At 44.4% G+C, this 24251-nt stretch overlaps 6 protein-coding genes across 8 annotated transcripts; 2 read left to right on the top strand and 4 right to left on the bottom strand.

Annotated features, from left to right (window-relative positions):
- The first annotated feature begins 65 nt into the window (after positions 1 to 65).
- Positions 66 to 3407, top strand: LOC112936071 (uncharacterized). Of its 3 annotated transcripts, none has more exons than XR_003240835.2 (10): positions 66 to 276; positions 368 to 766; positions 1246 to 1318; positions 1453 to 1565; positions 1653 to 1737; positions 1863 to 1977; positions 2107 to 2162; positions 2249 to 2314; positions 2777 to 2842; positions 2929 to 3407. XR_003240835.2 is itself a non-coding variant. In XM_026023316.2 (10 exons), the coding sequence occupies exons 1-10, from the start codon at positions 158 to 160 to the stop codon at positions 3010 to 3012; spliced, it is 1077 nt and encodes a 358-aa protein (XP_025879101.1). In that variant the 5' UTR covers positions 66 to 157; the 3' UTR covers positions 3013 to 3407. The 3 variants fall into 3 exon arrangements, 2 of the variants coding, with proteins under 2 accessions (XP_025879101.1, XP_066163293.1); XM_026023316.2 differs by having other exon boundaries at positions 425 to 766; positions 1863 to 1935; XM_066307196.1 differs by having other exon boundaries at positions 1863 to 1935.
- A 1998-nt stretch (positions 3408 to 5405) lies between these two features.
- Positions 5406 to 8787, top strand: LOC4328546 (probable glycosyltransferase At5g03795). Its single transcript, XM_015771342.2, has 5 exons — positions 5406 to 5884; positions 6644 to 6930; positions 7380 to 7612; positions 7747 to 7904; positions 8197 to 8787. The coding sequence occupies exons 1-5, from the start codon at positions 5456 to 5458 to the stop codon at positions 8296 to 8298; spliced, it is 1209 nt and encodes a 402-aa protein (XP_015626828.1). The 5' UTR covers positions 5406 to 5455; the 3' UTR covers positions 8299 to 8787.
- Positions 8788 to 12122: 3335 nt separating this feature from the next.
- Positions 12123 to 16135, bottom strand: LOC4328545 (cyclase-like protein 1). Its single transcript, XM_015771343.3, has 6 exons — positions 15651 to 16135; positions 13871 to 13915; positions 13587 to 13659; positions 13297 to 13394; positions 13041 to 13111; positions 12123 to 12441 (listed from the first exon to the last, which is right to left on the bottom strand). Exons 1-6 carry the CDS (start codon positions 16060 to 16062, stop codon positions 12316 to 12318), a joined length of 825 nt encoding a protein of 274 aa, XP_015626829.1. The 5' UTR covers positions 16063 to 16135; the 3' UTR covers positions 12123 to 12315.
- A 561-nt stretch (positions 16136 to 16696) lies between these two features.
- On the bottom strand, positions 16697 to 18835 carry LOC4328544 (zealexin A1 synthase). The gene is made up of 2 exons (XM_015767318.3): positions 17686 to 18835; positions 16697 to 17594 (listed from the first exon to the last, which is right to left on the bottom strand). Exons 1-2 carry the CDS (start codon positions 18601 to 18603, stop codon positions 16941 to 16943), a joined length of 1572 nt encoding a protein of 523 aa, XP_015622804.1. The 5' UTR covers positions 18604 to 18835; the 3' UTR covers positions 16697 to 16940.
- A 225-nt stretch (positions 18836 to 19060) lies between these two features.
- On the bottom strand, positions 19061 to 20903 carry LOC4328543 (desmethyl-deoxy-podophyllotoxin synthase). Its single transcript, XM_015767317.3, has 2 exons — positions 19928 to 20903; positions 19061 to 19834 (listed from the first exon to the last, which is right to left on the bottom strand). Exons 1-2 carry the CDS (start codon positions 20873 to 20875, stop codon positions 19211 to 19213), a joined length of 1572 nt encoding a protein of 523 aa, XP_015622803.1. The 5' UTR covers positions 20876 to 20903; the 3' UTR covers positions 19061 to 19210.
- Positions 20904 to 21242: 339 nt separating this feature from the next.
- On the bottom strand, positions 21243 to 23204 carry LOC4328542 (desmethyl-deoxy-podophyllotoxin synthase). Its single transcript, XM_015770444.3, has 2 exons — positions 22132 to 23204; positions 21243 to 22051 (listed from the first exon to the last, which is right to left on the bottom strand). The coding sequence occupies exons 1-2, from the start codon at positions 23026 to 23028 to the stop codon at positions 21419 to 21421; spliced, it is 1530 nt and encodes a 509-aa protein (XP_015625930.1). The 5' UTR covers positions 23029 to 23204; the 3' UTR covers positions 21243 to 21418.
- Positions 23205 to 24251: the final 1047 nt, after the last annotated feature.

Genomic DNA, 24251 nt, shown 5'->3' with positions numbered 1-24251 from the left:
TGAAATTCGAATTGGATGGCATCTTGGCATATTCCATTTCTAGCCCATCATCCTCTCGTGCGGTCGTGCCAACGAAGCAACCCGCTTGGCGCCACACAAACATACGGCGGCGACACCGAGACACTCTCGCCGGCCGTCGCCGCCGCCGTCTCCTCCCATGGCGACGGTCGCCGGCCGCTTCGGCTCCCCGCCACCGCTCCCTCTCCCTCGCCTCCGCCGCCGCGCCACCTTCTCCGCCGGCGCACGCCGTTCCGCCGCTCGCGGTCGCATTACGAGGTTGGGTTTTTTTTTCTCTCTCTCTCTCTCCGTGGAACCGCTTCTGATAGGATCAGGATTAAATTGTTGAATTGCCTGGTGGAATTTTCAGTAATTATCTGCGCAATTGCGAAATTCCTCATCTGATAATTCTCGCAAATACAAACAGTTCGCGTAATTTCTCCCGTATGGATTCCTGCGCTGCAAGGGCATCGGCCTCCGGGGCTGAATCTTCTTCTGGTGGTGGGGAAGATGAGAGCGAGATAATCGATGCAATGGAAGTGAAATCAAGCAGCACTGCTGCTTCTTTCCTTGCTAAAGTGGCACTTGCTCTGGGTGTGGCAGCTACTGCTACTGTGATTTCACTCTTCATGAGGCAGCCTTCTTCAGGTCCATCTTTCAGTTTGCCACAGATTGTTGATGCTTCGGCGCCGCCGGATGCGGCAGCGACCATCGGATATACTTTTTCGCTGTTTGGGAAGAAAGTTATTGTTCCGGAATATACTCCAGGGTATGTGCATTTCACAATTTTATGGGTTATCTTTCTGTTTCACTCACAGTTAAAACATTGTGTTGTTGCATATTACTCCTGAAATGCATATGTGCTAACCCGGCAAAAAAAAAAAAATGCATATGTGCTGCTGAAGTAAGACAAAGACAAATACATTGTTGATTCCTGGATTTTAATATTCCATTCTCCATGAGCATCCATAATTTTGGCTGTTATATCAGATTGTGAATTTATTTGTGAGTGGAAACTACATGCTAGATACATATGCTTTTGGGGATAATTTCCAACTACCAAGGATTTTTTTTTTGTCCTAACTACCTAAGATTACCACCTTGCACCATTGCAACATATATGATGATTAATGGTGGATGGTGAAAAATATGTAAAATGAATCATTTATATACACATGTACCATAGTCACACTAAAAGAGTTTCCAAAACTTTTTAAAATATAACGAATTGCTAATAAATTTCTTCAGGTGGGTTTACTTTTGGTTGCTCATGGCTGCTGGATTTGGACTATTTATTAGTGAAGAAGCTTTAAATGTTTGGGTCTGTCCTCTGTACTGGCATCTTCACTGTGACCATGCCCAACTAAGTTTCAATAACTTACTGCAAACTTTTATGTTCACTGCGTAATTGATTGTTGCATGTTAAGAACATGATTACTTTTTTTCTTGATGTAGGTTGGGATTTCTTTAGCACGCAGCCTTTGTTTGGATGGAACCTGGCAGTCTCTTGCTAATTCATTCTCAATGAATGCATCTTATATAATTTCCACAGTGTTATGGGTTTACTGGTGCGTGCACAGTTCCTTTTTGTCAGTCAATCGATCATCAATTAATCATGGACCATCTTTTGTTACCTGACCCATCCTTCCATTCAGGGGCGTTTGTATTAGTGATATGGTTCCATTCTATCTAGGTAAACTTTTTAGGCAAACAAGAGCATCTGAAGACATAAGCAGCAAGGTATAAAGCAGGGATTTATTTGCCATTTTTACTTATATCATAGTTTCATAATTTTGGTAAAGAATAACAGACTGAAAGAGTATTCTTCACTCTGAATGAGATATAATTTGCACATCTGTTTTTAGATTGGAATTGGGAAGGAGAAAGCACTAAGCATATCGCGTGCGGTGCAAAAGTATGGCAACCTAATTGGATTTGGTATATATCTGAGATTATAATTTCTCAAGAGTTTATATCTGAGTAAGGAGCATTTTCCTGAAATGCCAGATTATAGTGCTGCACTTAGTGCATCCAGAAACAACACCAGTGGGTTACATTCATTAATCACTGACAGTGAGAAGTCACTAATATCTGTGATGTTTGGTGCAGTTGAGCGATTTTCAGTTGGGGTTCGCAATCCTACAGGATTTCTAGCTGGCGCATTGGTTAGTCATTTTCCCAGGCTTCACTCACAGTGATTCTGTCAGAAATTTCTGATAAACCCGATATTTTAACTGACGATTACAAACAGGGCATACCAGCAGACTGTTATTTTGCTGGAGTTTGCTGTGGTTGTCTATTTACTCTTCCTATCCAGGTAATTTGGATTTTAATTTTCTGTTACTTCTGAAGTTACTGAGTTGTCACTTGCTCAGGACGTTTGATCTAACTTTATAGAGACTTACTACTTGGCGTGATGGCTATAATTTTAGGATATACTCCTATGTAGTTGTTTTTTTTTTGTTACCTTTTATGTTCAATTCTGTCCTGGCCTCCTGGGTGGTAATTGCTGGCAGGGAACTTTGGCCATATTGTTGCTGATTTTATCTTCACCTTTACTAGATAGAATCAATCTGCAAATTATTTCTATGTTCCTCCAATGCAGTTGTGGCAACTAAAAAAATGTTTTGTCTTACAATACAATGTTTATCCTTGTTAATCTGTAGGCTGACACCATTGTTATATTCAAACATCTTACAGATCAATCGAATTAAATACATGAATAAGAATTCTTCAATCTGTATTTACGACAGCTGACACTAATGATGTCTCATTGCAGCTAGCTGTTGGGTTTTTCCTGAGAGAACGGCCTGTTGTTGCACTCGCAAGTGTTGCGGCAGCTGTGGTAAATCTCCTCCCCTCTCCTGAAAAATTGAGAGTAAAATCTTTGTTTACCTTTTCTAATCAAATTATGCTTTGCTTTGAAACCAGGGCATGTGGACCGTGTTCCCTTATGCAGCAGCCGCATGTACTGCATTGTTCTTCTACCTCAGTCGTCGCAACTCCAGTAACTGAATGTGGTGATACTTCATTTGCAATATTGCATGTTGCGACGCATGCCAACTCAGTCCTCTTCTGAGTTCAGACACATCCATGAATCTTATATCTGAACATAGGCTTGCATGCACACTAACATACCCTTTTCCCCTAATGTACAATTTTATATATTATTTTCCTTATTTGTATGCTAGCTTCTGAAGAGCTATGAAATGTAGAAGTATATTGGTTCAGAAAGCTTGTATAGAAGTATAGAACTGCCATTCTTCTGAAACTGTTTTACTCGATCTTTTCCCAGCTTCTGGCTCCTTTGGATACAGTGGTCAAATTATTTACTGAAACATGGATACATCATGCATTGTACTACTAGTAGTATAGGAGCAATATATATTGATGGCTATAATTTTAGGATATACTCCTATGTAGTTGTTTTTTTTTGTTACCTTTTATGTTCAATTCTGTCCTGGCCTCCTGGGTGGTAATTGCTGGCAGGGAACTTTGGCCATATTGTTACTGATTTTATCTTCGCCTTTACTAGATAGAATCAATCTGCAAATTTATTTCTTCCCCAGTGCTCCACGGTTCTCCAAATGAGAAAAAGAAGAGGGGGTGGTGAATGCACGTGGTTTTAAAACTAATCTGTTCCAGCCTGAAGCAAACCATCTGCACGACACATGTCAGTCTTATCTTTCCAGCTAATTACAAATATAACATATTTTAATTGTATCACTACCTTAGGCCTGATAATACTTGTCGTTTTTAACAAGGCCGATTGTAAACTATAAAATCTTTGAATATGAATAATTTCTAAAATATTTATCTTAGAATTACGGAGATTATATACATAGATTACTCTTAAAAGGTACTCCACTTCAATAGCATTATATATTTATTGATATTTTTGGAGATCATGTTCTTGTCCAAAACGATGGCTCGATGAGTATTATCAGTCCAATGAAAGTAAGTATTAATTGCTTATATGGATATATAAATGGAGCTTACAGTGCAATTAATTGGGATAACGTATTGTTAGCTCACCTTGCTTGCATGGCTCACTGCTTAGTGCTCACTATTATGTTCGCTTGTAGCTGCTCACTATTCTTCGGACTTGAGCTCAAGGCCATCCGGCATCCGCCACATATAGCAATCATCTACCTTAAATCACGTGACTTTAGGATTACTGAAATGTAGATCCATATCAAAAAAGTTCCACATGTCAATGACTCAAAATCATGTGACTTAAGATAGAGGATCTCCATCCTAGCTCAATACCCTACTACTATTGGAGTTGGTGTTTATATCAAAGTTGTTGAATGATCAGAGCACAACACCGTATGGCAATGTCATCCATGATAACGTGGGTTACTTCGTTGATGCAAGCTACAACCATCTCGAATGAAGAAATATAGGAGACGAGCAAAGAGAAATGATCGTCGTCACACGTAGTTGGATAGTGAATCTGTGAATGTGCCAAATAGTAAACATTGTTGTTCCTTTTCCCAAATACTATATGGATCCTCACGAGCATATATGTATGAGTTTTGAAACATGATTGAACCATCTTTAATTCATGTTTTCAAATCCTGGAATAATTAACGTTTTGCCACTTTTACGAGTGGTTCTAAAGAATTTGCCACTAGACCCACATATCATAGATATCGATATCGAGTGGCAAATCATTAATTGGCACGTGACAAATAATTATGCCCTATTTGTTTAGGCTTAGGCTTATTGGCTTAGATTTTTAAGTCAGCTTATTTGCTTATATGATTTATATATTATAAGCTGGTGGATTTAATGTCTTAAGTTTAATGGTGGAGTCATGCATCTACCTCACGTAAGCCAAAAAAAGCTTCTCCAACCTAGCTTTTGGCTTAATAGTGTTAGAGTGGCTTATGGCTTCAAAAAAGACAAACGAAAAAACTATTTGTTTGTTCAGGCTTAGGCCCTGTTTCTTTCAGCTTGAGATTATTATAATCCAGATTATTGGGAGTAAGCTGAAAGAAACATACAACTTATTGAAGCAGCTTATTATAATCTGGAGTCCAGCTTATTATAATCTGATAAGCTCATTTAGGTGAGCTTTTTCCAGATTATTGGGTGAAAAATTACTCACCATGCCACTCCACTCCCTCTTTAGACTTGCAAACCCAATAATCTAGGCTCTAATAATCTAGAAAAGAAACAACTAACCGCTTATTCTACTACAGATTATAACAATCTAGCTTATAGTAATCTGACTCAATAATCTAGATTATAATAATCTTAAGCTGAAAGAAAAAGGGTCTTAGACTTTTCGGCTTATAAGTTGGCTTATAACCCTAAACAAAGAGGGCCTAATGTCCCTTCAATCTCATGTCATTCTTAACGCTGATTTTACACTTAACACCCTCAACTTCCCACACCCTTCCGATCCACCCTCGCATCACTCTTCCAGCCTCCCCTCCCCCCAACTCCGGCGATGGCCGGCCGCCTCCCCGGCGCCGCCTCCGCCGCCGCGGCGCCCCTCCCCCGAGCGCTCCTGCTACTCGCCGCCCTCGCCCTATTCTCCCTCACCTTCCTCTCCCTCCGCTCGCTCCGCCCCGCCGCGGCCCCACCCTCCCTCGCCATCGGCGGCTCCCGCCCTTCCTCCTTCGCGCGGCCGTCGGTGTACCACTCCGCCGAGGCCTTCGCGGCGGGGTACGCGGAGATGGAGCGGAGCTTCAAGGTGTACATGTACCCGGACGGCGACCCCAAGACGTTCTACCAGACGCCGCGGAAGCTCACGGGGAAGTACGCCAGCGAGGGCTACTTCTTCCAGAACATCCGCGAGAGCCGCTTCCGCACCGGCGACCCCGACAAGGCGCACCTCTTCTTCGTCCCCATCTCCCCCCACAAGATGCGCGGCAAGGTCCATTCTCCGCTCTACTTCTATTTACACTTCCATAGCATTGTAAGGCCATGTTCTTTTCAGCTCGTTCATCGGATTATTGAAACAGATTGTTTGCTCCATGCTTCGAGAAATACGTTTTCTCAAAAAAAAAATATCGTCTACTGTATTGTATGGTTTAGAACTTTAGATCACTTGTTTCAAGCTATTTTGTTAAGTTTATTTCTTAATATAATATTCGATTTACTCCTATAATCAAGTAGATAATCCGTGACAACATTCCACTCAATAATCTAAATCAAACAGGGCCTAATTGTCGTGTTAGGATGGCATCACCGTTTTGGTGCATTGAGTATTGCTCGGTTGCTGTGTGGTTGGGGCAATCGGCAAATGAATTTATTAATAGTAGAATGCGCTTTATGATGTAAAATTCCTTTCTTCAGCCTATAGCTGGAACATTGCACTGTGAATTTGGGATAGTAACGGTTCTCAAAGTAGTATTAGTTAATGTGTTGTTTATACCTGCATGTCATTATTGAAGCGAAAGTAGAACGATATTGTAGATGTGCCGATAGGTTTCTAGTCAGCAGTATAGTCTGGTGCAAGATCTTTGGTTTCGGAAATTTGTCGGCTTACAAACATTGAAATGCATTTTTCTTTTCATCTGATACAGGAACGAATTTCCTGTTATTAGATGTGACTGAAATTGTATGTTGGTTGTCCATATCTTTTGTAATTGATCTTTTATAATTGTTGACGTGCATATGTCTGTCTTTGCAGGGTACTTCATATGAGAACATGACAATAATAGTTAAGGATTATGTGGAAGGCTTGATAAACAAGTATCCTTACTGGAACAGGACACTTGGAGCGGACCATTTCTTTGTCACCTGCCATGATGTAGGTGTTAGGGCTTTTGAAGGACTTCCATTCATGGTGAAGAATTCTATTAGAGTTGTCTGTTCTCCAAGCTATAATGTTGACTTTATACCGCATAAGGATATCGCTCTTCCTCAAGTATTGCAGCCATTTGCTCTGCCTGAAGGAGGAAATGATGTTGAGAACAGGTTGGAATGACACTTACTGCTTCTTATGCTATATATGTGATCTTATATTCTTCTATGGTTGTCTTCATAAAAAAATTGTTCATTTGGGACTTCTGAATGATTCTTTTTCCTAGACTGACTATATATGTGTGCCTCCATGTATGATTCTAGACTTTTCTAGTAATAGTGCCTTCAAGTGAAAAATATCTGTTTACTTGAGAAATTCTGTAAAACACTCACACTTACTCACGTGGTTATCTTGTTGATCATGCCTTGAATCTTACAACCTATGATTAATTCAGAAGACTACATGGTTTTACATTTAGTTCAGCACTTTGTTCATGTGCAACGAATCACCTTGTAGCAAAATGAAAGTTGTCATGACCATAAATTTGTGACGATGCTATGGTTTGAACATCTATTTGCACTCCTACAAAATTTGTCTTTTGTTGCTTTTGCCATGGCAACAGGACAATCCTTGGATTTTGGGCTGGCCATCGCAATTCTAAAATAAGAGTCATTTTGGCACAAGTCTGGGAGAATGATACAGAGCTTGCTATCAGTAACAATCGGATCAGTAGAGCTATTGGAGAGCTGGTTTACCAGAAGCAGTTCTACCACACAAAGTTCTGTATTTGTCCTGGTGGCTCTCAAGTTAATAGTGCCCGTATATCTGATTCAATACACTACGGTTGTGTTCCTGGTTAGTATTTCTACCCAGTGACATTCATAATACATGCCACTCTACTTATGCTGTTTTTCCTATTTCACGGGAACTGATATTTTCAGTACCCTTCTGATTATTGAGTTCTAATCCATTTTGTTTCATCCTTTTAGTTATTTTGTCAGACTACTACGATTTGCCTTTCAATGATATCCTAGACTGGAGAAAATTTGCTGTTGTACTTAAGGAGCGTGATGTATATCAACTAAAAAGTATACTTAAATCTATATCACAGGAAGAGTTTGTTGAATTGCACAAATCTCTTGTTCAGGTTTGCAACTCTTGACCCTCCTTTTTTTCTATGAAGCCGCCGAATTATTTACAAAAGGAAGCATGTAATTCAGCGTTGTACTTAACTGTAATGGAAAATAAATATAGTAGATCACATTCATAGTACAAATAAGCTACTTGGTCAAGATTGTAATGTGTCACTTGTCTTGTTCAGAACATTAGCTGCCCTCAGGTCTGTTTGCGTGTAAATAATTTGATTCAGCCATTGTTTAGAGGCACTGAAGTTTCAGCAGTGCGGTACTATACTGTAACATGTTTAATTGGGATTGCAGGTACAGAAACACTTTGTGTGGCATTCACCTCCTCTTCCTTACGACGCGTTCCACATGGTTATGTATGAACTATGGTTGCGACATCATGTGATCAAGTACTAAATTCAACCATCCAAGTCTGGGCAGATACAAACATGAAAGCCTTATCCGTATGAATATGATGCGGAGTCTGACAACTATCCGGTGCTCTACTGAACATGCATTCATTCTTATGCTCATATATCAGCAACTGGATGGATCATTGTGCGTAGGTGTCATCTTGAGCATCTGCATCAGAGAAGTTGGCGACCATCGACCATAAATCATCAAAATGGAGTTGCTAGGTAATAGACTGATTAGTTCATTCTTTCAAGAATAGTTTTGTTTTTCCGCCATATTGCACTCTTTGTAAGCTGCGTTTTCTAGTTTGCCTGTGATACGGTATCCTTTACGGATCTGCCCATTTCTTACTCATGTAAAGTAATGTACGATGTTACTAACAAGACAGAGAACTGAACCAAGTAGGAGTAGAATATTGTTGTGATCAGCAAACTTTCAGGGGTTAATTTCACCATGCACCATGCGATCTATGGACTTCTATTTTCCCCGGCACTTCATTTCTTTATATCTGTGGCTGACCCTTGCTAGTACTCCGTAGAACTTGATGAAACAAGGATGAAACATTTATTACTACATCTTTGATCCCTTGGATCAGATCTTGAGAGTGGCAACCTCGAAACTTAATTTATCAGCTGAAACTTAAGTTTAGAGTTGATTTTGTTTTTTTTTTCATCGTGCTCTATTTCCAGCATTTGGCTTTTAAACTGCTAATAACATATAAAAGTTTTATCCACATTTTTTTTTCATTCATACGATTAAAGAAGCAACTACATCGATCAATTGATCTTTTTATTCCTATACTAATTGGGAACCCTCTAAGAAAGCTCTCATATTTAGAAATGTCTAGTCGTGAATTAAGGCTATGTTCTGTTTAGCTACTTCGCTAGATTATTGTTGCGGATTATTTGCTTTATGTCTCTAAAAATTAATTTCCTTAAAAAACTTTCTTCTACAGTATTTCTTGGATCTCTCAAATGTATTTATCAAAACAAGAAAGTTTGGGTGGTTAAAGTAAAATAAAAAACCAAAAATACCTAGCGAAAAGTGAAAAAAAAATAAAAGATGGTCTAGAATGAAACTTTGGTAATAAAAGATAGTTCACAGTGTAATTTATTCTTCATTTTATTTTATTTTTTAGCAGAAACACTGTACGGTTCAATATATTAAAAATTAAAAGAACAATTTACAGCATGTCTATCCAATCACATAAAGCTGATCTCTCGTAATGATTTACACGATGTAGTAAGAGAGGAGTATTCACTTTTAAGAGGACTTCCAAGAAAACAAAGAGGGTCTTCTATTCCAAAATAGGAATAATATGGCCATTCCTTTGCTTCCATTCCATATGTTCCATGTTGCATATAGGACCTTTTCAACAGAGTGAGAAGAAGCATGTGACATCTTGGCTGCCTTGATGTAGAATTTCTTCAAAGCTTAAAGACGAATCCCAATTTATTACAGGTTTCAACCAACAATCATTGACTGAAGGGGCACTGAATTCCTATAGATGCAAGTAATTCAGAACATTTGGATATATTCCTGATAAGCATGTTCTTATAAAGTGGAGAATGAAGGTTTGAGATATGTCTTTTAAACTTGCGATGCAAACTGAATCATTTTCGTTGGAAACAAAAGAATATGCTCTTGGGAAAGAGATTGATCTGACTATGCTATTCCATACATCACCCCCAAAAGGAGGTTTCTTCATCCTTTACCTCACATTTTGCTATGACTGTGAAGATATCCATAAATTGTATAACATCTCTCCACACAAACAAACCTTTTGCTATGACTCTGAAGAAGGCCGCTAAGGATTGTAAGTGTCTAACCCGCGAAACCTACTTATATGCTAAAATAAGCGCCGCGAGTCCACTTATTTTGACCTATAAATGGGTTACACCCTGAGCCGCCAACTCATTCCGCAGCAGCTACTACTAGAGTGTTATTACTAGTTCTTTTACCACTCCTCGTATCTGCTGCATTTTTCATTGTAGATGAAAAATTGAAAAGACTTTTGCTTTATTGGAATTTTGCTGACCGACAACATATATAAGTTTACATTTACTCCATCCGTCCCACAATATAAGCATTTTGGACTGTGACACGGTTTTTGTGATACTACTTTGACCAACAATATCTATAAAAGTAAGATGTTTTAAATAAAAAGAGTTACATATTATTATAGTTTGTCTAATGATAAATCTAATAATATCAATTTTACGTGATTAATATTTTTTTTCTATTAATAGATAAAGTTAAAAACGTTTGACTCGTCACTATAGTAAAAATGCTTATATTTTAGGATGGAGGGAGTATATTATTATGACCAAATTTCACTCTGGGTCATGTTTTATTATCTAAGTAGCATATTAGACTAGTTTTTAGAAAACCATTTGCGTTGAATCATGGTTTGTTACCAAACTTGACACTTTGAACCCGTGGCTCGAGATGATCGTTGTCGGCCGGCCTATCCGTCAGCCCTATACCTTATGCCCATTCTCCTAAGGTGAATGTGGTGTTACGCAAAGTCCTGTAGGATGCCACCAAGAGACTCAATTGCATATGGTCATGGTCAAGCTTCGAGTTGTGGATGGACAGCATCGATGAGAAAAAAAGATCCAAGTCTAAACTAGTCCAATGAGAATAAAGTGTGAGAAAACCTAGTCCTAAGTGAAAACATGAAGTAAATATATGGCCCATTATTCAACTGTGGTAAAGAAAAAAAAAGCCTAGTCCATTGTGCAATTCCTCTTATTAATATTAATCTGTATGTTCCACTCTCGTCAGTAATAATGTGTGTGTATTTGTAGAGTTGAAGAGGAATTTGACGCTGCAAATGCATGTGCACTTACATCCTGAGTCATTTTGTATGTTTTTATTAAGATTCGAGCTGTATTGAAAAGAGAAATACAGTAGTAAAGTTGTTTGATATATCAAGCAGTTTTCATTACTAGACCTCGACAATAAGTCCCGTACCATGCCGTAACCAATGATAACACTAATCTTTGACTCTTATACTTAACTAGAAAAAAATACCCGTGCGTTGCAACGGGTGAAAACTATTTTAATCTTATTATTATTATATGGTTTAGTTAAGACGAAATTTACTGTAGGAGTTCGTTTGGATATATATATATATATATATATATATATATATATATATATATATATATATATATATATATAGAAAATCATGAGCTGTGGTTAGGAATCCGATCATCTCAAGTTAGCATGCGAGTTTTTTAAACAGATTTATTATATGATTCCTTCTGTATTACCAAAAGTGAACGATCTTAGAAACCGACTCAAATACGGATATGTATTTCCAAAAGCAAACGAACTTAAAAACCAACTCATATACGGATGACGTACCAAAATACCGGTAAAAACATTTTCAATTTTTATAATAGTAGAGAAGAAATATAGATTAAAACTAAAACATAAAATTAAAACCGACTCAAACATGATGACGGACCGCGGAAACATCTTCAATTTTTATAATAGTAGAGATAGGTACTAAACCAGCTCAATAACTGTTACACCATCAGTTATAAAATACTCTTATTTTTTGGAAAGTTTAACATTGAATTTTTTTACTAATAATTAAATTAGTAACATAGGTTTGACGTCATACATGTAGCGTTATTAGATCCGTATTTAAAAAATATTTTTATATGATGTTAATTCCGCATTAGTTGATAATATATTATGATATAAATAAACGGTCAAATTGTAGACCATGTAAAAAGCTAATACGCCTCGTATTTGAGAACAAAGGGATTACTAGTCTGTCAGTTTCTTTCACCACATTCCTAATATCTGCTGCATTTTTACATGAAAAATTACTTTAAGTGCTTTATTGAATTATTACTGATCAAACAAACGATATATATACGTTTACACTTATTATTGTTTTTCTACTGAGCTGGCCTTGGCACTCTCAAGGCCTCAGCCAGGATGTAGCAGCATCAGATGGCATGATCTGCAGTGTCGCCATTATCAGGAGCAGTGATGAAGCAATCACTTGATCAGGATGCACCTGATTGGTGAGCCCTCGGATCCAACCAGCCTCAGAGGTAAGCAATGCAGCATGTAGATTCCAGCCTTGACATCGTCTAGCTTCAGGCCTTCGACTAGGATGATATTCTGAAAGAACAAATTCAGCAAATCAACCAATGGTTACAGCCAGTAATATAATCTTGCATGCTAGATTCATCGTGCTCTAAATCACCCATTCATGAAGGTGTAAACATTCTTTGCAGCAACATCAAAACAGAGTAAAGCAAGCACTGTCCCAAAACTTGTCAGTAAGTAATGCAGCAATGGCATGCTTTCAAAGTTACTCCCTCCGTTTTATAATGTACTTTCTCCGTTTCACGATGTAAGTCATTCTACCATTTCTCATATTCATATTGATGTTAATGAATCTAGGCATATACATCAATTTGAATGTGGGAAATGCTAGAATGACTTACATTGTGAAATAGAGGGAGTAAAACTTTCTAGTATTACCTACATTCATGTCTATGCTAATGAATTTAGGTATATATGTGTGTCTAGATTCATTAGCATTTATATGAATGTGCACAATGTTAGAAAGTCTTACATTATGAAACGGAGGAAGTAACTATTTAGTCAGTACTCAGCTCTGTAATGTTTGTCAAGGATTTGTTTTGAAGTAGATTAAAGAAGTGAGAATGACCAATTTACAGATGTACTGAAATAGAACAAGGATAGCGTCGTACCGGGAATTTGAAAAAGACCACATGGGCAGTGATCAAGTGATCATATGCTGCAACTGATAGATAGTCAATACCTGCAGAGTAGCCAATCGGCCAATAGCATAGCATTAAATTCTCATCAAACAAAAAAAAATGATAAATGCATACATATCTTTATCACCGACAAAAAGGCCATAAATGTAACTTAATACTAGCTTGATCAAGGAAAAAGAAGTTATCAATACCACTGTTAAGTGTAAGATATCTCAGAATTACATACCAACTAGCTTGATGTCAGTGTTGTCAACTAACCACTGTGCGCCATCTTCTGTGAATCCGACATAACTCAGATCACCTCCCTTCTTCCACATGAGCTTCCTGCAAATCATTTGCTTACAGTTTAATTGGTTATATAGATGAACTAATGATATCTGTATTGTAAAGATGCAAAAGAGAAATGCTGAAAATGAGCATATGGACAACGGACCACTTGTTCTAAAAACTGAGCCTGCACTATGGGAAAAGGTGTGAATATTATGCATGAATATATGTCCAGAAAAGAGTACATACCTATCTGTGTTCAATGTCCTGAAAAGAACTCGACGAACACCTTTTGGTATATTTAACGACTCCATTGCTTTAGCTGTATAAAGAAAGTGCATGCAAACAGTGATGCATTTTATATACAAGACATAGAAGTGATATTCATGTTTTTGTCATATCTGTGGGACCATGGGGGCATGGGCAGCACTGCTGAATGTGGTAAATTCATCAGATATATCATATAATTATTAATTATATTCGTGATAGAGCAGGTAGCTCCTTGGAAAAAAGAAAAGTATACATAATAGTACCTGTTATATTTGTGTTTCTTGGAGTATCAACCAATAATGTAGGACCTGTCCAGCAAAGAGGAAATCGATCAACTTCTTTTTTTTTTTGCGGGGAACTTCAAATATCTATAACTACCTGACAAATTTTCACTCAAGTTTCATTTGCAATTTCCTTAGGAATGCATTACATTACAGAGAGTGCACTTCGAAAGAATTGTTGAATAGGCATTTCACAGCTACTATTAAGTATTTCACAACATTTCTTCAGCTAAACTGTTAATTTTGTTGATCAAATCATATCAGGTGAATCTTCAATGCTGGAACAAAGCCAACGAAAAATTGATCTTTGCAAGCAGCAGGACAAGAAGCTGTGCTCTGCAACTCTGCATGAGAGAAGCAACTGGAACAATGGCAGACTAATACTAGCACCTAACACTGAAATGGAGCTGTCTAATTCACTTGATCCTGTCAGCTGTCAGTATGCAAAGGGAGATCGTGCAAAATCAGAAAGACAGGTTTGGCTTCTATGCTCATCTTAATGATTGGTAGGAGAAAGGACAGACACAGAGCACCAACTAGGTTTCAAATTATTTTAAAAAATTGTAGGCATGTAGCACACACCCGATTTGGTTGCAATAACAAAATGACTAAATGAGTAGGGTGTGATGAGAACTTTTGATGTAGTTAGGTGGGGTCCAATTCCAAACAAACGTCTAGACGCCAAACCAAACAGAATTGGTTTTCCACTCAGGCAAAACTGTAATCAGAGAGCGATAGACGTATACAGGAGAAGCACAGGAGACAATTAACTTAGATTCATATCGATGTAAAGAACTTGCGTCAAAAAAAAAAGTAAAGAACTGCTCCCAAACTGGACAATTCACTATTGTAAGTTTGTAACTAAAAACATCTTACATAACTCTTATAAACAAAGCTCTCAACTGTTTGATTTTACTATATGGGAGTTACAAGAAATCTTGGTTTACTCGTGGCATGCCACATCAGCATCTGTATGAGTTCTGTACCCATAGCCTTTTTCTTTCTGGATCTAGGAATAGCTACACCCATTTAAAAATTTTATAATGTGTGAACTTTACAAAATTCTGAGAAAAATGTACACGTAGATACGTAAAACATGTTAATGTATTAGCACATACTAAAGTTGAGAAGTACTCCCTCTGTTTCACAATGTAAGTCATTCTAGCATTTCCCACATTTATATTGATGTTAATGAATCTAGACAGGGAAATGCTAGAATGACTTAGATTGTGAAACGGAGGAAGTATTTGATATTTTGAGCGATATATGTACTATAAGTACCATTTATCCTATTTGTGAACTATACAAATCGTAGTATTTCTCCACACCTTTTGTGGAAACATATTTTAGCAAGTTTGCCTCTCTTTTTTAAAAAAAAACATATATATGTAAGTGCAAATTACGTATTGGGTACGGACTGAGATCATCTACCTTTAAAGTCGTCACCGTGCCTTTGTCACTAACAATTACCTATTGGACACACATGTCACTATGTTAGTAATAAATTCATGTGACTTAAGGTAGAGGATCTGATCTAGCGCTGCAGGTAGCAGAACAAAATAGTTATCTATAGTTCCCCATCTCGTCTTCGAGTTCATCTCCAAATTTATCCCAAATTCCCCCTGTACTAATCTCCTTTACGGATACCGCAGCCGGCATCGGTGGCATCACGTGCACCACACAAAACCTCGACCATGTCGCCGCGCGAGCAGGAAGGGGAACAAGTAAAGTGGCGGCGGCGGCGGCGGCGGCGAGGGCGTACCGTTGAGGAGGTCGAGGTCGAGCTTGTCGACGTCGAGGCCGGCGGCGAAGTGGCCCTGGTTCATGTGGCCCGGCGCGTCGACGTGGGTGCCCATGTGGCACTCCATCTTGAGCTCCGACAGGTTGTAGAGCGTCCCGTTCGCCATGGAGTCCCTGAGCCGCACCACCGGCCCCGTCACCGCCCCCGGCGCGAACGCCGGCAGGTCCGCCCGGTACGCGTGGGTGATGTCCAGGATCCGCCCGCCGCCGTACTCCTCCATCCTCCCCGCCGCCGCCGCCGCCGCCGGGACCCCGCAGGTGTCCTCCGCGCCGTCGTACCCCGGGTGCGCGTCGCTCCCCGCCGCCGGGAGCGCGTGGCGCGCCGCGGCGACGGCGAGGACGAGGAGGAGGAGCGCAAGCCGAGATGCCGCCATGGCGCGCCGCTGAGCTCTCACCTCTCACTCTAAACTTGAGCTGAGCTGCCTTTGCTAGTTGCTACTACTGTTTGGTCTTAACTTGGCTACCAATCTATTTATAAGTGAATTTTTTTAAATAAAAAAATGTAAGAACTCACTTGAGCAATCTGTTTTTTTAAAAAAAAAACACTAGGGTTTCTATTTGTAAGAGTTTCTTTCAGCTTGGAAATTTCAAGCAAGAAAAGTTAAAAGTATTCATGTGACAGCAACTGTGACGTACTCCATGGTCAAGCAGTAGATAAGCTATTAAGAGCAAGTTTAATAATATAGCCCAATACTAACTCCAAATCATTTATAGCTAATGTAATAACCAATTCATACAATTGTTTACTATACTATTAATACCTAATCTTACCTGTCATACACACATTACGTCTTGGAGTCCGTGCTGCAGCTGGCTACAGATCTATAGCCCGCTACTTTTCTCTATTTTTCTTTATCTTTTTAAAATATGTTTATAGCTGGTTTATAGCCTGCTATTGTACCTGCTCTACCATTGTTGAGATAAGGGATTAGTATTCGCCGTCCAGTGCAGCTTACTGTAAAGCATCAGGTTTAGTCTTCTTCAGATAGAAAATATCGATGCCATCCATGAACAACAAGTCAAAAGTGTAGTTATTTCAACAGCAAAAAATGTCTACAAAAAGATTCAGAATCTCATCCAAGTAGTCAACAAAAGGAAATATGTATCAAATATGAACCATTCATCAACTTACAGTTACTGATGCCAATGTTCATGGGCATGATGATAAATTAATCTTTTGGTTAAGGTTTGCTTTCATCTTAACTCTTAAGATATTTTGGTTTAGATTCTGATGATTTGATGGTGGTGATAATTAATTACAGTACTTAGTGGGGAGAGCGGCATGAGGCCGTGCAACCACGAGGAGGGGAAGCCGGCGTCGCGTGGTGAGCCCGGAGCTCTCCGCCATGTCGAGCTCGTCGGCGGCCATGCCGCCGGGGAGGCTCCAGTCGAAGTGGAACAGCAGCGCGGCGAGCGCGAGCTCGACGTGCACCAGCCCGAACGCCATGCCGGGGCACATCCGCCGGCCGGCGCCGAACGGGATGAGCTCGAAGTCCGCCCCCCTGAAGTCCCTCTCGCACCGCTCGAACCTCTCCGGCGAGAACTCCTCCGCCGCGCCGCCCCACGCCGCCGTGTCCCGGCCGATCGCCCACGCGTTCACGAGCACCGTGGCGCCCGCCGGCACGTCGTGGCCGAGCACCAGCACCTCGCGCGGGCTGTCGCACCGGCGCGGCGCCAGCAGCGGCGCCGGCGGGTGCAGCCGGAGCGTCTCCTTGACGACGAGCTTGAGGTAGCTGAGGTTGGGTAGGATGTCCTCGGTCACCGTGTCGTGGCCGGCGGCGCCGGCGGCGAGGGCTCGCCGGACCTCGTCCTGCGCCTTACGCATGGCGCTCGGGCTCCGCATCAGCTCCGCCATCACCCACTCCAGCGTAGTCGACGACGTCTCGCTGGCGGCGCCAAATATGTCCTGTGAAAGAAGCGAGGGAGAAAAATGGTGGAGACATCTTTGGCGCGCGCGTCGAGCTTTCGGTGTTCGGCCATGGCGGCGTCGAGCTTACCATCATGACGGTTTTGATGTTCTCGGTGGTGAGAGGATACTGCGCGCCCACTTCCTTCTGCAGCCTGAGGAGGACGTCGACCAAGTCCTCGTCGTCGTCGTCGTCGTCGTCACCGGCGGCGTCGGCGGCGGCTCTCCTCTCCTGGTGCTCGTGGATGATGCTGTCCATGATCCGGCGCATGCGGCGGCGGTAGCGCATGATCCGGCCGGGAGCGCGGCTGACGAGCATGGCGAGGCGCGACGACGGGAAGAGGTCCGGGAGGCTCATCCCGGGCATGATGGTGAACAGCTCGTCGAGCATCCGGAGGAACGCGTCGCGGTCCTTGAGCCGGCGGCTGCCGATGATGGCGCGCACCGTGGAGTCGGCGACGTAGGTGGACATCATCGCCGTGAGGTTCACCGCCGTCCCGGCCGCCGCCGCCGCGTCGACGGCGCGGAGGAGGCGGCCGAGCTCGTCCTCGCGGACGGGGCGGAACGACTGGACGCGGCGGTGGCTGAGGAGCTCCTGGGTGCAGACGCGCCGCAGCCGGCGCCACGCCTCGCCGTAGGGCGCGAACACGAGGCCGTCGGCGCCCTGGAACCAGAGCCGCGACATGGGCCCGACCGGCCGCGACGCGAACGCAACGTCGTGCGTCCTCATGATCTCCCGCGCCGCGTCCGGCGACGACGCCACGACGGCCTCCACCTCGCCGAGCCGGAGCAGCATGAGCGGGCCGTGCCGCCGCGCCAGGTCGCGCATGGCGCGGTGCGGCGGGAGCCCGCCGGCGAGGTGGTGCAGGTGGCCGACCACCGGCAGCGCCCACGGCCCCGGCGGCAGCCGCGTCCTCGCCGCCGTGCGCCGCTCGGAGCCGAGCAAGATGAGCAATGGCACGGCAACGAGACCTACGAGGAGCAGATAGAACGCGAGTTCGCCGGCCATGGCAGCTCACGCGATCGACACGGCTCGGATGTCTGGGAGAACGCGACATGGACGAACAGGTTTGCGTTCTACAAGTACGAAGCCCTGCACGGATGTGCACATGTTCTGCGTGCGCTGTGTCCGTGCATCTCACGTCAAAACCACACTGGACACAACTTATTCATGCCTCTTTCAAAATGCGGAAACCGAACTGATTATACTTGATTACTGATTAGTGCAAAACGTTTTATAGGTTTCAGAGAGAACATTAACATTGGAGAATATACTGATGCACCACCCAAGAGGAAAATTAGAGGATAATGAGCCCAAATGAACCAAGTTATCTGCCCCCTAGTTATAGAAGATTGAACAAGTAATGACATACATAGAAATTGTATATCTGGAGAGAGATTTTCATCACTTGAGGATACATCTTCTTATATCTTTTTTCATGTCACCTAAATAATTATAAAAAAAATAAAAATAAATTAATATGATATATATATCACTCCACAAACATATAATGTCAAACTCGACTTTTACCAATTATAAAAAAACAAAATTAAACTGAAACTAATATACGTACATTGGCAATTACATTTATTATAAATATATCTTACAAGTATGTTTACTCTACTGGAACCGATACACGATGGATTGGACGCACCAAGAGGTTAGACCGCCGTTGTGTTGTGACTCCAAAATCCTCTGTCATGTCTAGATCCTTTGCCGCCATCCCTTGTGGAAGCTCCCAGTCAAAGTGGTACAGAAGTGCAGAGAGAACAAGCTCAACATGCGCCATCCCGAATGTGATGCCAGGGCATATCCTTCGTCCAGCTCCAAACGGTATGAACTCGAAGTCCATTCCCTTGAAATCCCTCCCGTTGTGTTCAAACCTCTCAGGCACGAACTCCTCAGGCTTATCCCAATACGTCAGGTCCCTACCAATCGCCCACGCGTTCACGATCACCATGACCCCCTCAGGTACGTCAAATCCAAGTATCTTGCACGTGCTTCCGCATTTGCGTGGCAGTAGCAATGGCGCGGGTGGGTGTAGCCGGAGTGTCTCCTTGATGACTAGTCGTAGGTAGGGTAGGTTGGTCAAGTTTGGCTCTGTCACCTTGTCATGCCCGGCGAGTGCTCGCCGGACCTCATCTTGTGCCTTCTGCATGACCCTTGGGTTTCGCATCAGCTCCGCCATCGTCCACTGCAGCACCGTCGCCGACGACTCGCTGCCGGCGCCGAACATGTCCTAGGATCATGAAACATGGGAAGTGATCCATGATCAGGGACTCTGCAAGTAACACGAAGGTTTTTGAGATAGAGAGAGGGAGAGCTTGATTACCAGCATGACGGTTTTGATGTTAGCCGTGGTGAGCGGGTGTTGGGAGCCCATCTCCTTTTGGAGCTTCAAGAGCACGTCGAGGAAGTCTTCGTCTTCGTCGTCGTCGTCGTTGGCGGCGGCGGCGGCGCGCTTCTCCTGGTGCTCGACGATGATGGCGTCGATGAACCGTTGCATCCCTTGGCGGTGGTGCTCGATCCGGCCGGGAACGCGGCTGAGGAACAGCGCGAGGCGGGAGGACGGGAAGAGGTCCGGCAGCGTCATCCCGGGGACGATCTTGAGCCCGTCCTGGAGCATCCGCAGGTATGCGTCGCGGTGCTCGAACCGGCTGCCGATGATGGCGCGCACCGTGGAGTCGGCGACGAAGGCGGAGATCAGCTCGGTGAGGTTGACCAGCGAGGCGGAGGAGGAAGACGAGGTGGCTTCGGCCACGGAGCGGAGGAGGCGGCCGAGCTCGGCCTCGCGGACGGGGCGGAAGGACTGGACGCGGCGGGCGCTGAGGAGCTCGGCGGTGCAGATCTTGCGGAGGTGGCGCCACCCGTCGCCGTAGGGCGCGAAGATGACGCCCTCGGCGTCCCGGCCGTACGCGAGCTGCTGCATCGGGCTCAGCGGCCGCGACGCGAACGCGGCGTCGTGGGTCCTCATGATATCGCGGGCGGCGTCCGGGGAGGAGGCGACCACGGCCTGGACCTCGCCGAGGCGGAGCAGCATGAGCGCGCCGTGGCGCCGCGCCAGGGCGCTCAGGGCGCGGTGCGGGAGGTCGCCGGCGAGGTGGTGCAGGTGGCCGATGACAGGCAGCGCCCACGGCCCCGGCGGGAGCCTCCCCTCGCCGCCGCCGCCGCCGCCACGACGCTGCGCCGAGCGCTTGATGGTGAAGAACAGGAGCGGGATGGTGGCAAGGAGCAGCACGACCAGCGGCATGGCGCCGCCGGCCATGGCTGCCTCAATCATTGTTTGGCTTTGAGGGGGGAAAGTGTTTGGGGGTTTGGTAATTGGTAGCGTGTCGTAATCTTTCGCGCCATGTGAATATGTGATGATGTGAACTGCGATTTTGACTAATGACGGTAATCAAGGAGACCATTTGACTACTGCTCACATGAAATTGGCTGTGTTTAGTTGCTGGGCCAAATCTTTTTAAGTATTCGTACACACATTTAAAATATTAAATATAGTTTAATAACAAAACAAAATACAGATTTCGCTTGTAAACTGCAGGACGAATTTATTAAGTTTAATTAATCTGTTATTATTAAATGTTTACTGTATCATCACATTGTCAAATCATGGTATATTTAGGCTCAAAAGATTCGTCTCACAATTTACATGCAAACTATGCAATTGATTTTTTTCTTCTATGTTTAATGCTCCATACATGTGTCCAACATTCGATGTGACCTTTTTAGAAAAAAAATAATCTAAAGACGGCCATTATCGGTAAATTCTGCCATTAATTGCGATTACTCATATTGGCTTAGATAAGATAACACCAGCTGTCTACTGCGCTGGCACGGGGACACGGGGCACGGCGAACACCAGTAGGTCCGAACGGCGGCGCACCGTGATCCCGGCCGCCTCCGTCATGTCCATCTCGCCGGCGGCCATCCCTCCCGGCAGCCTCCAGTCGAAGTGGAACAGCAGCGCGGCGAGCGCGAGCTCGACGTGCGCCAGCCCGAACGCCATGCCGGGGCAGATCCTCCTCCCGGCGCCGAACGGGATGAGCTCGAAGTCCGCCCCCCTGAAGTCCCTCTCGCACCGCTCGAACCTCTCCGGCGAGAACTCCTCCGCCGCGGCGCCCCACGCCGCCGCGTCCCGGCCGATCGCCCACGCGTTCACGAGCACCATCGTGCCGGCCGGCACGTCGTAGCCGAACACCTTGCACGCGCCGCCGCACTCCCGCGGCAGGAGCAGCGGCGCCGGCGGGTGGAGCCGGAGCGTCTCCTTGATGACCAGCCGGAGGTAGTGGAGGCTCGGGAGGGTGTCCTCGGTTACCCTGTCGTTGCCGGCGACGGCGAGCTCTCGCCGCACCTCGTCCTGCGCCCGGCGCATCACCGCCGGGTTACGCATCAGCTCCGCCATCGCCCACTGCAGCGTCGTCGCTGACGTCTCGCTGCCCGCGCCGAACATGTCCTGGATTCGAGCGAATTACATGAAGAGGATTTCGTTTTTGACGAGGGGGAAGTAGCCGGAGTTCGGGGAGGAGAGCTTACGATCAAGATGGATTTGATGTTCATGGTGGTGAGGGGATACTGGGAGTCCATGTCTTTCTGGAGCCTCAAGAGCACGTCGAGAAGGTCCTCGTCTTCGGCGGCGGCTCTGCTCTCCTGGTGTTCCTGGATGATGGTGTCGATGAAGCCCATCATGCCGCGGCGGCGGCGCTCGATCTTGGCGGGCACGCGGCTGAGGAGCATGGCGAGGCGCGACGAGGGGAACAGGTCCGGCAAGCTCATCCCCGGCATGATCTTGAGCCCGTCCTCCACTAGCCGCAGGAACGTGTCGCGGTGCCTGCTCCGGCTGCCGATGATGGCGCGCACCGTGGAGTCCGCGACGAAGGCGGAGATCATCCCGGTGAGGTTCACCGGCGAGGACGACGACGACGCGGCCTGATCCGCCACGGCGCGGAGGAGGCGGCCGAGCTCGTCCGCGCGGACGGGGCGGAAGGAGTGGACGCGGCGGTGGCTGAGGAGCTCGACGGTGCAGATCTTGCGGAGCTGCCTCCACCCGTCGCCGTAGGGCGCGAAGATCACGCCCTCGGCGCCCTGGAACACGAGCCGCAGCATCGGCCCGATCGGCCGCGACGCGAACGCGACGTCGTGCGTCCTCATGATCTCGCGGGCGGCGTCCGGCGAGGAGGCCACCACCACGGGGAGCTCGCAGAAGCGGAGCAGCATGAGCGGGCCGTGGCGCCGCGCCATGTCGCGCATGGCGCGGTGCGTGGGCGCGCCGGCGAGGGCGAGGTGGTGCAGGTGGCCGATCACCGGCAGCGCCCACGGCCCCGGCGGCAGCCGCAGCCTCCCCGACCTCCGCGACGACGACGCCGCGAGGTAGAGGAGCGGTACGACGAGAAGCGGCAGGAGCAGCAAGTACTCAGTGAGCTCGGTGGCCATGGCCGAATCGAACAGCTAGTCAACTGTTGACTGACTCCTCGTCATCTTCCTCGGGAGATTTTATAGTGGCAGAGCCGGGTGGTGGCTCACCCAACGACTAACCCACAAATTCACTTATATATCGGATTATCAATTTATTCGATGTATAAAAAGATTATTCACTGATGAACATAAGTGGCTAACCCGCAAATCCACTTATGTATGAGGTTATCAATTTATACGACCTATAAAAAGATTATTCGCTGGTGTAGTAAAACCTTAATGTTTAAAAAAAAACTGAAAATGGATAATAAACATTCAAACTTGTTAGGCTGCCTTCGGCAGCCGGAGAGAGAGAGTTTGTTTCGTTTTCCGCACACACGTTTCCTGAACTACTAAACGGTGTGTTTTTTTAAAAAAAATGAATTTTGCTTTAAAAAATCTTATTAACCTATTTTTAAAGTTTAAAATAATTAATACTCAATTAATCATGTGCTAATGGCTCACCTCATTTTGCGTATTTTCTCAATCTTCTCTTTTCCCCTCCTGTGGTTTTAAAAATACTCTCTTCGTTTCAGGTTATAAGACGTTTTAACTTTAGTCAAAGTCAAACTGTTTTAAGTTTGGCTAAGTTTATAGATAAATATAGTAATATTTACGATACTAACTTAGTTTCATCAAATCAATAATTGAATATATTTTTATAATAAATTTATCTTGGGTTTAAAATGTTACTACTTTTTGCTATAAATTTAGTTAAACTTAAAGTAGTTTGATTGTGAGCCAAGTCAAAAACCTCTTTTAAACTGAAATGGAGCGAGTACATAGCTATGCTACTGTTGGAGGATAGCATATGTCTCTGTCGCTCGGCCCGCGCTTGTTGGTGAACACACAGCATAACTAAATATCCAATCTAGTTAAATTTGTGGGGGCTTTGCTCTAGTATCTGTTTGCTGTTGTCGCTGTTCGTGTGTTTCGGTCGGTGCAATGGCGCCTGCCTCACACTGACCTTCACCGCATCAGATAAAACCTGTGGGTGGTTGCGGCCGGCACATGCAACCCTACGGTGTAGACATCATCTAGCCGCCGCCGGCATAATATATCCTGATGCTGTATAATACAAATGGAAATTGAGCTGAAGATTTTGGTAGCTAATTACGGGTTTTTCAGATATGATTTTCATCTTAGCAAATTTTGCTCAACGGCAAACAAGGTAAGTGACACACTGATGCTGGTTTGCAACT

The sequence above is a fragment of the Oryza sativa genome, chromosome 2 (assembly GCF_034140825.1).
Source record: "Oryza sativa Japonica Group chromosome 2, ASM3414082v1".
Taxonomy (NCBI): Eukaryota; Viridiplantae; Streptophyta; class Magnoliopsida; order Poales; family Poaceae; genus Oryza; species Oryza sativa.
This window is presented reverse-complemented; position numbering and strand designations above follow the sequence as displayed.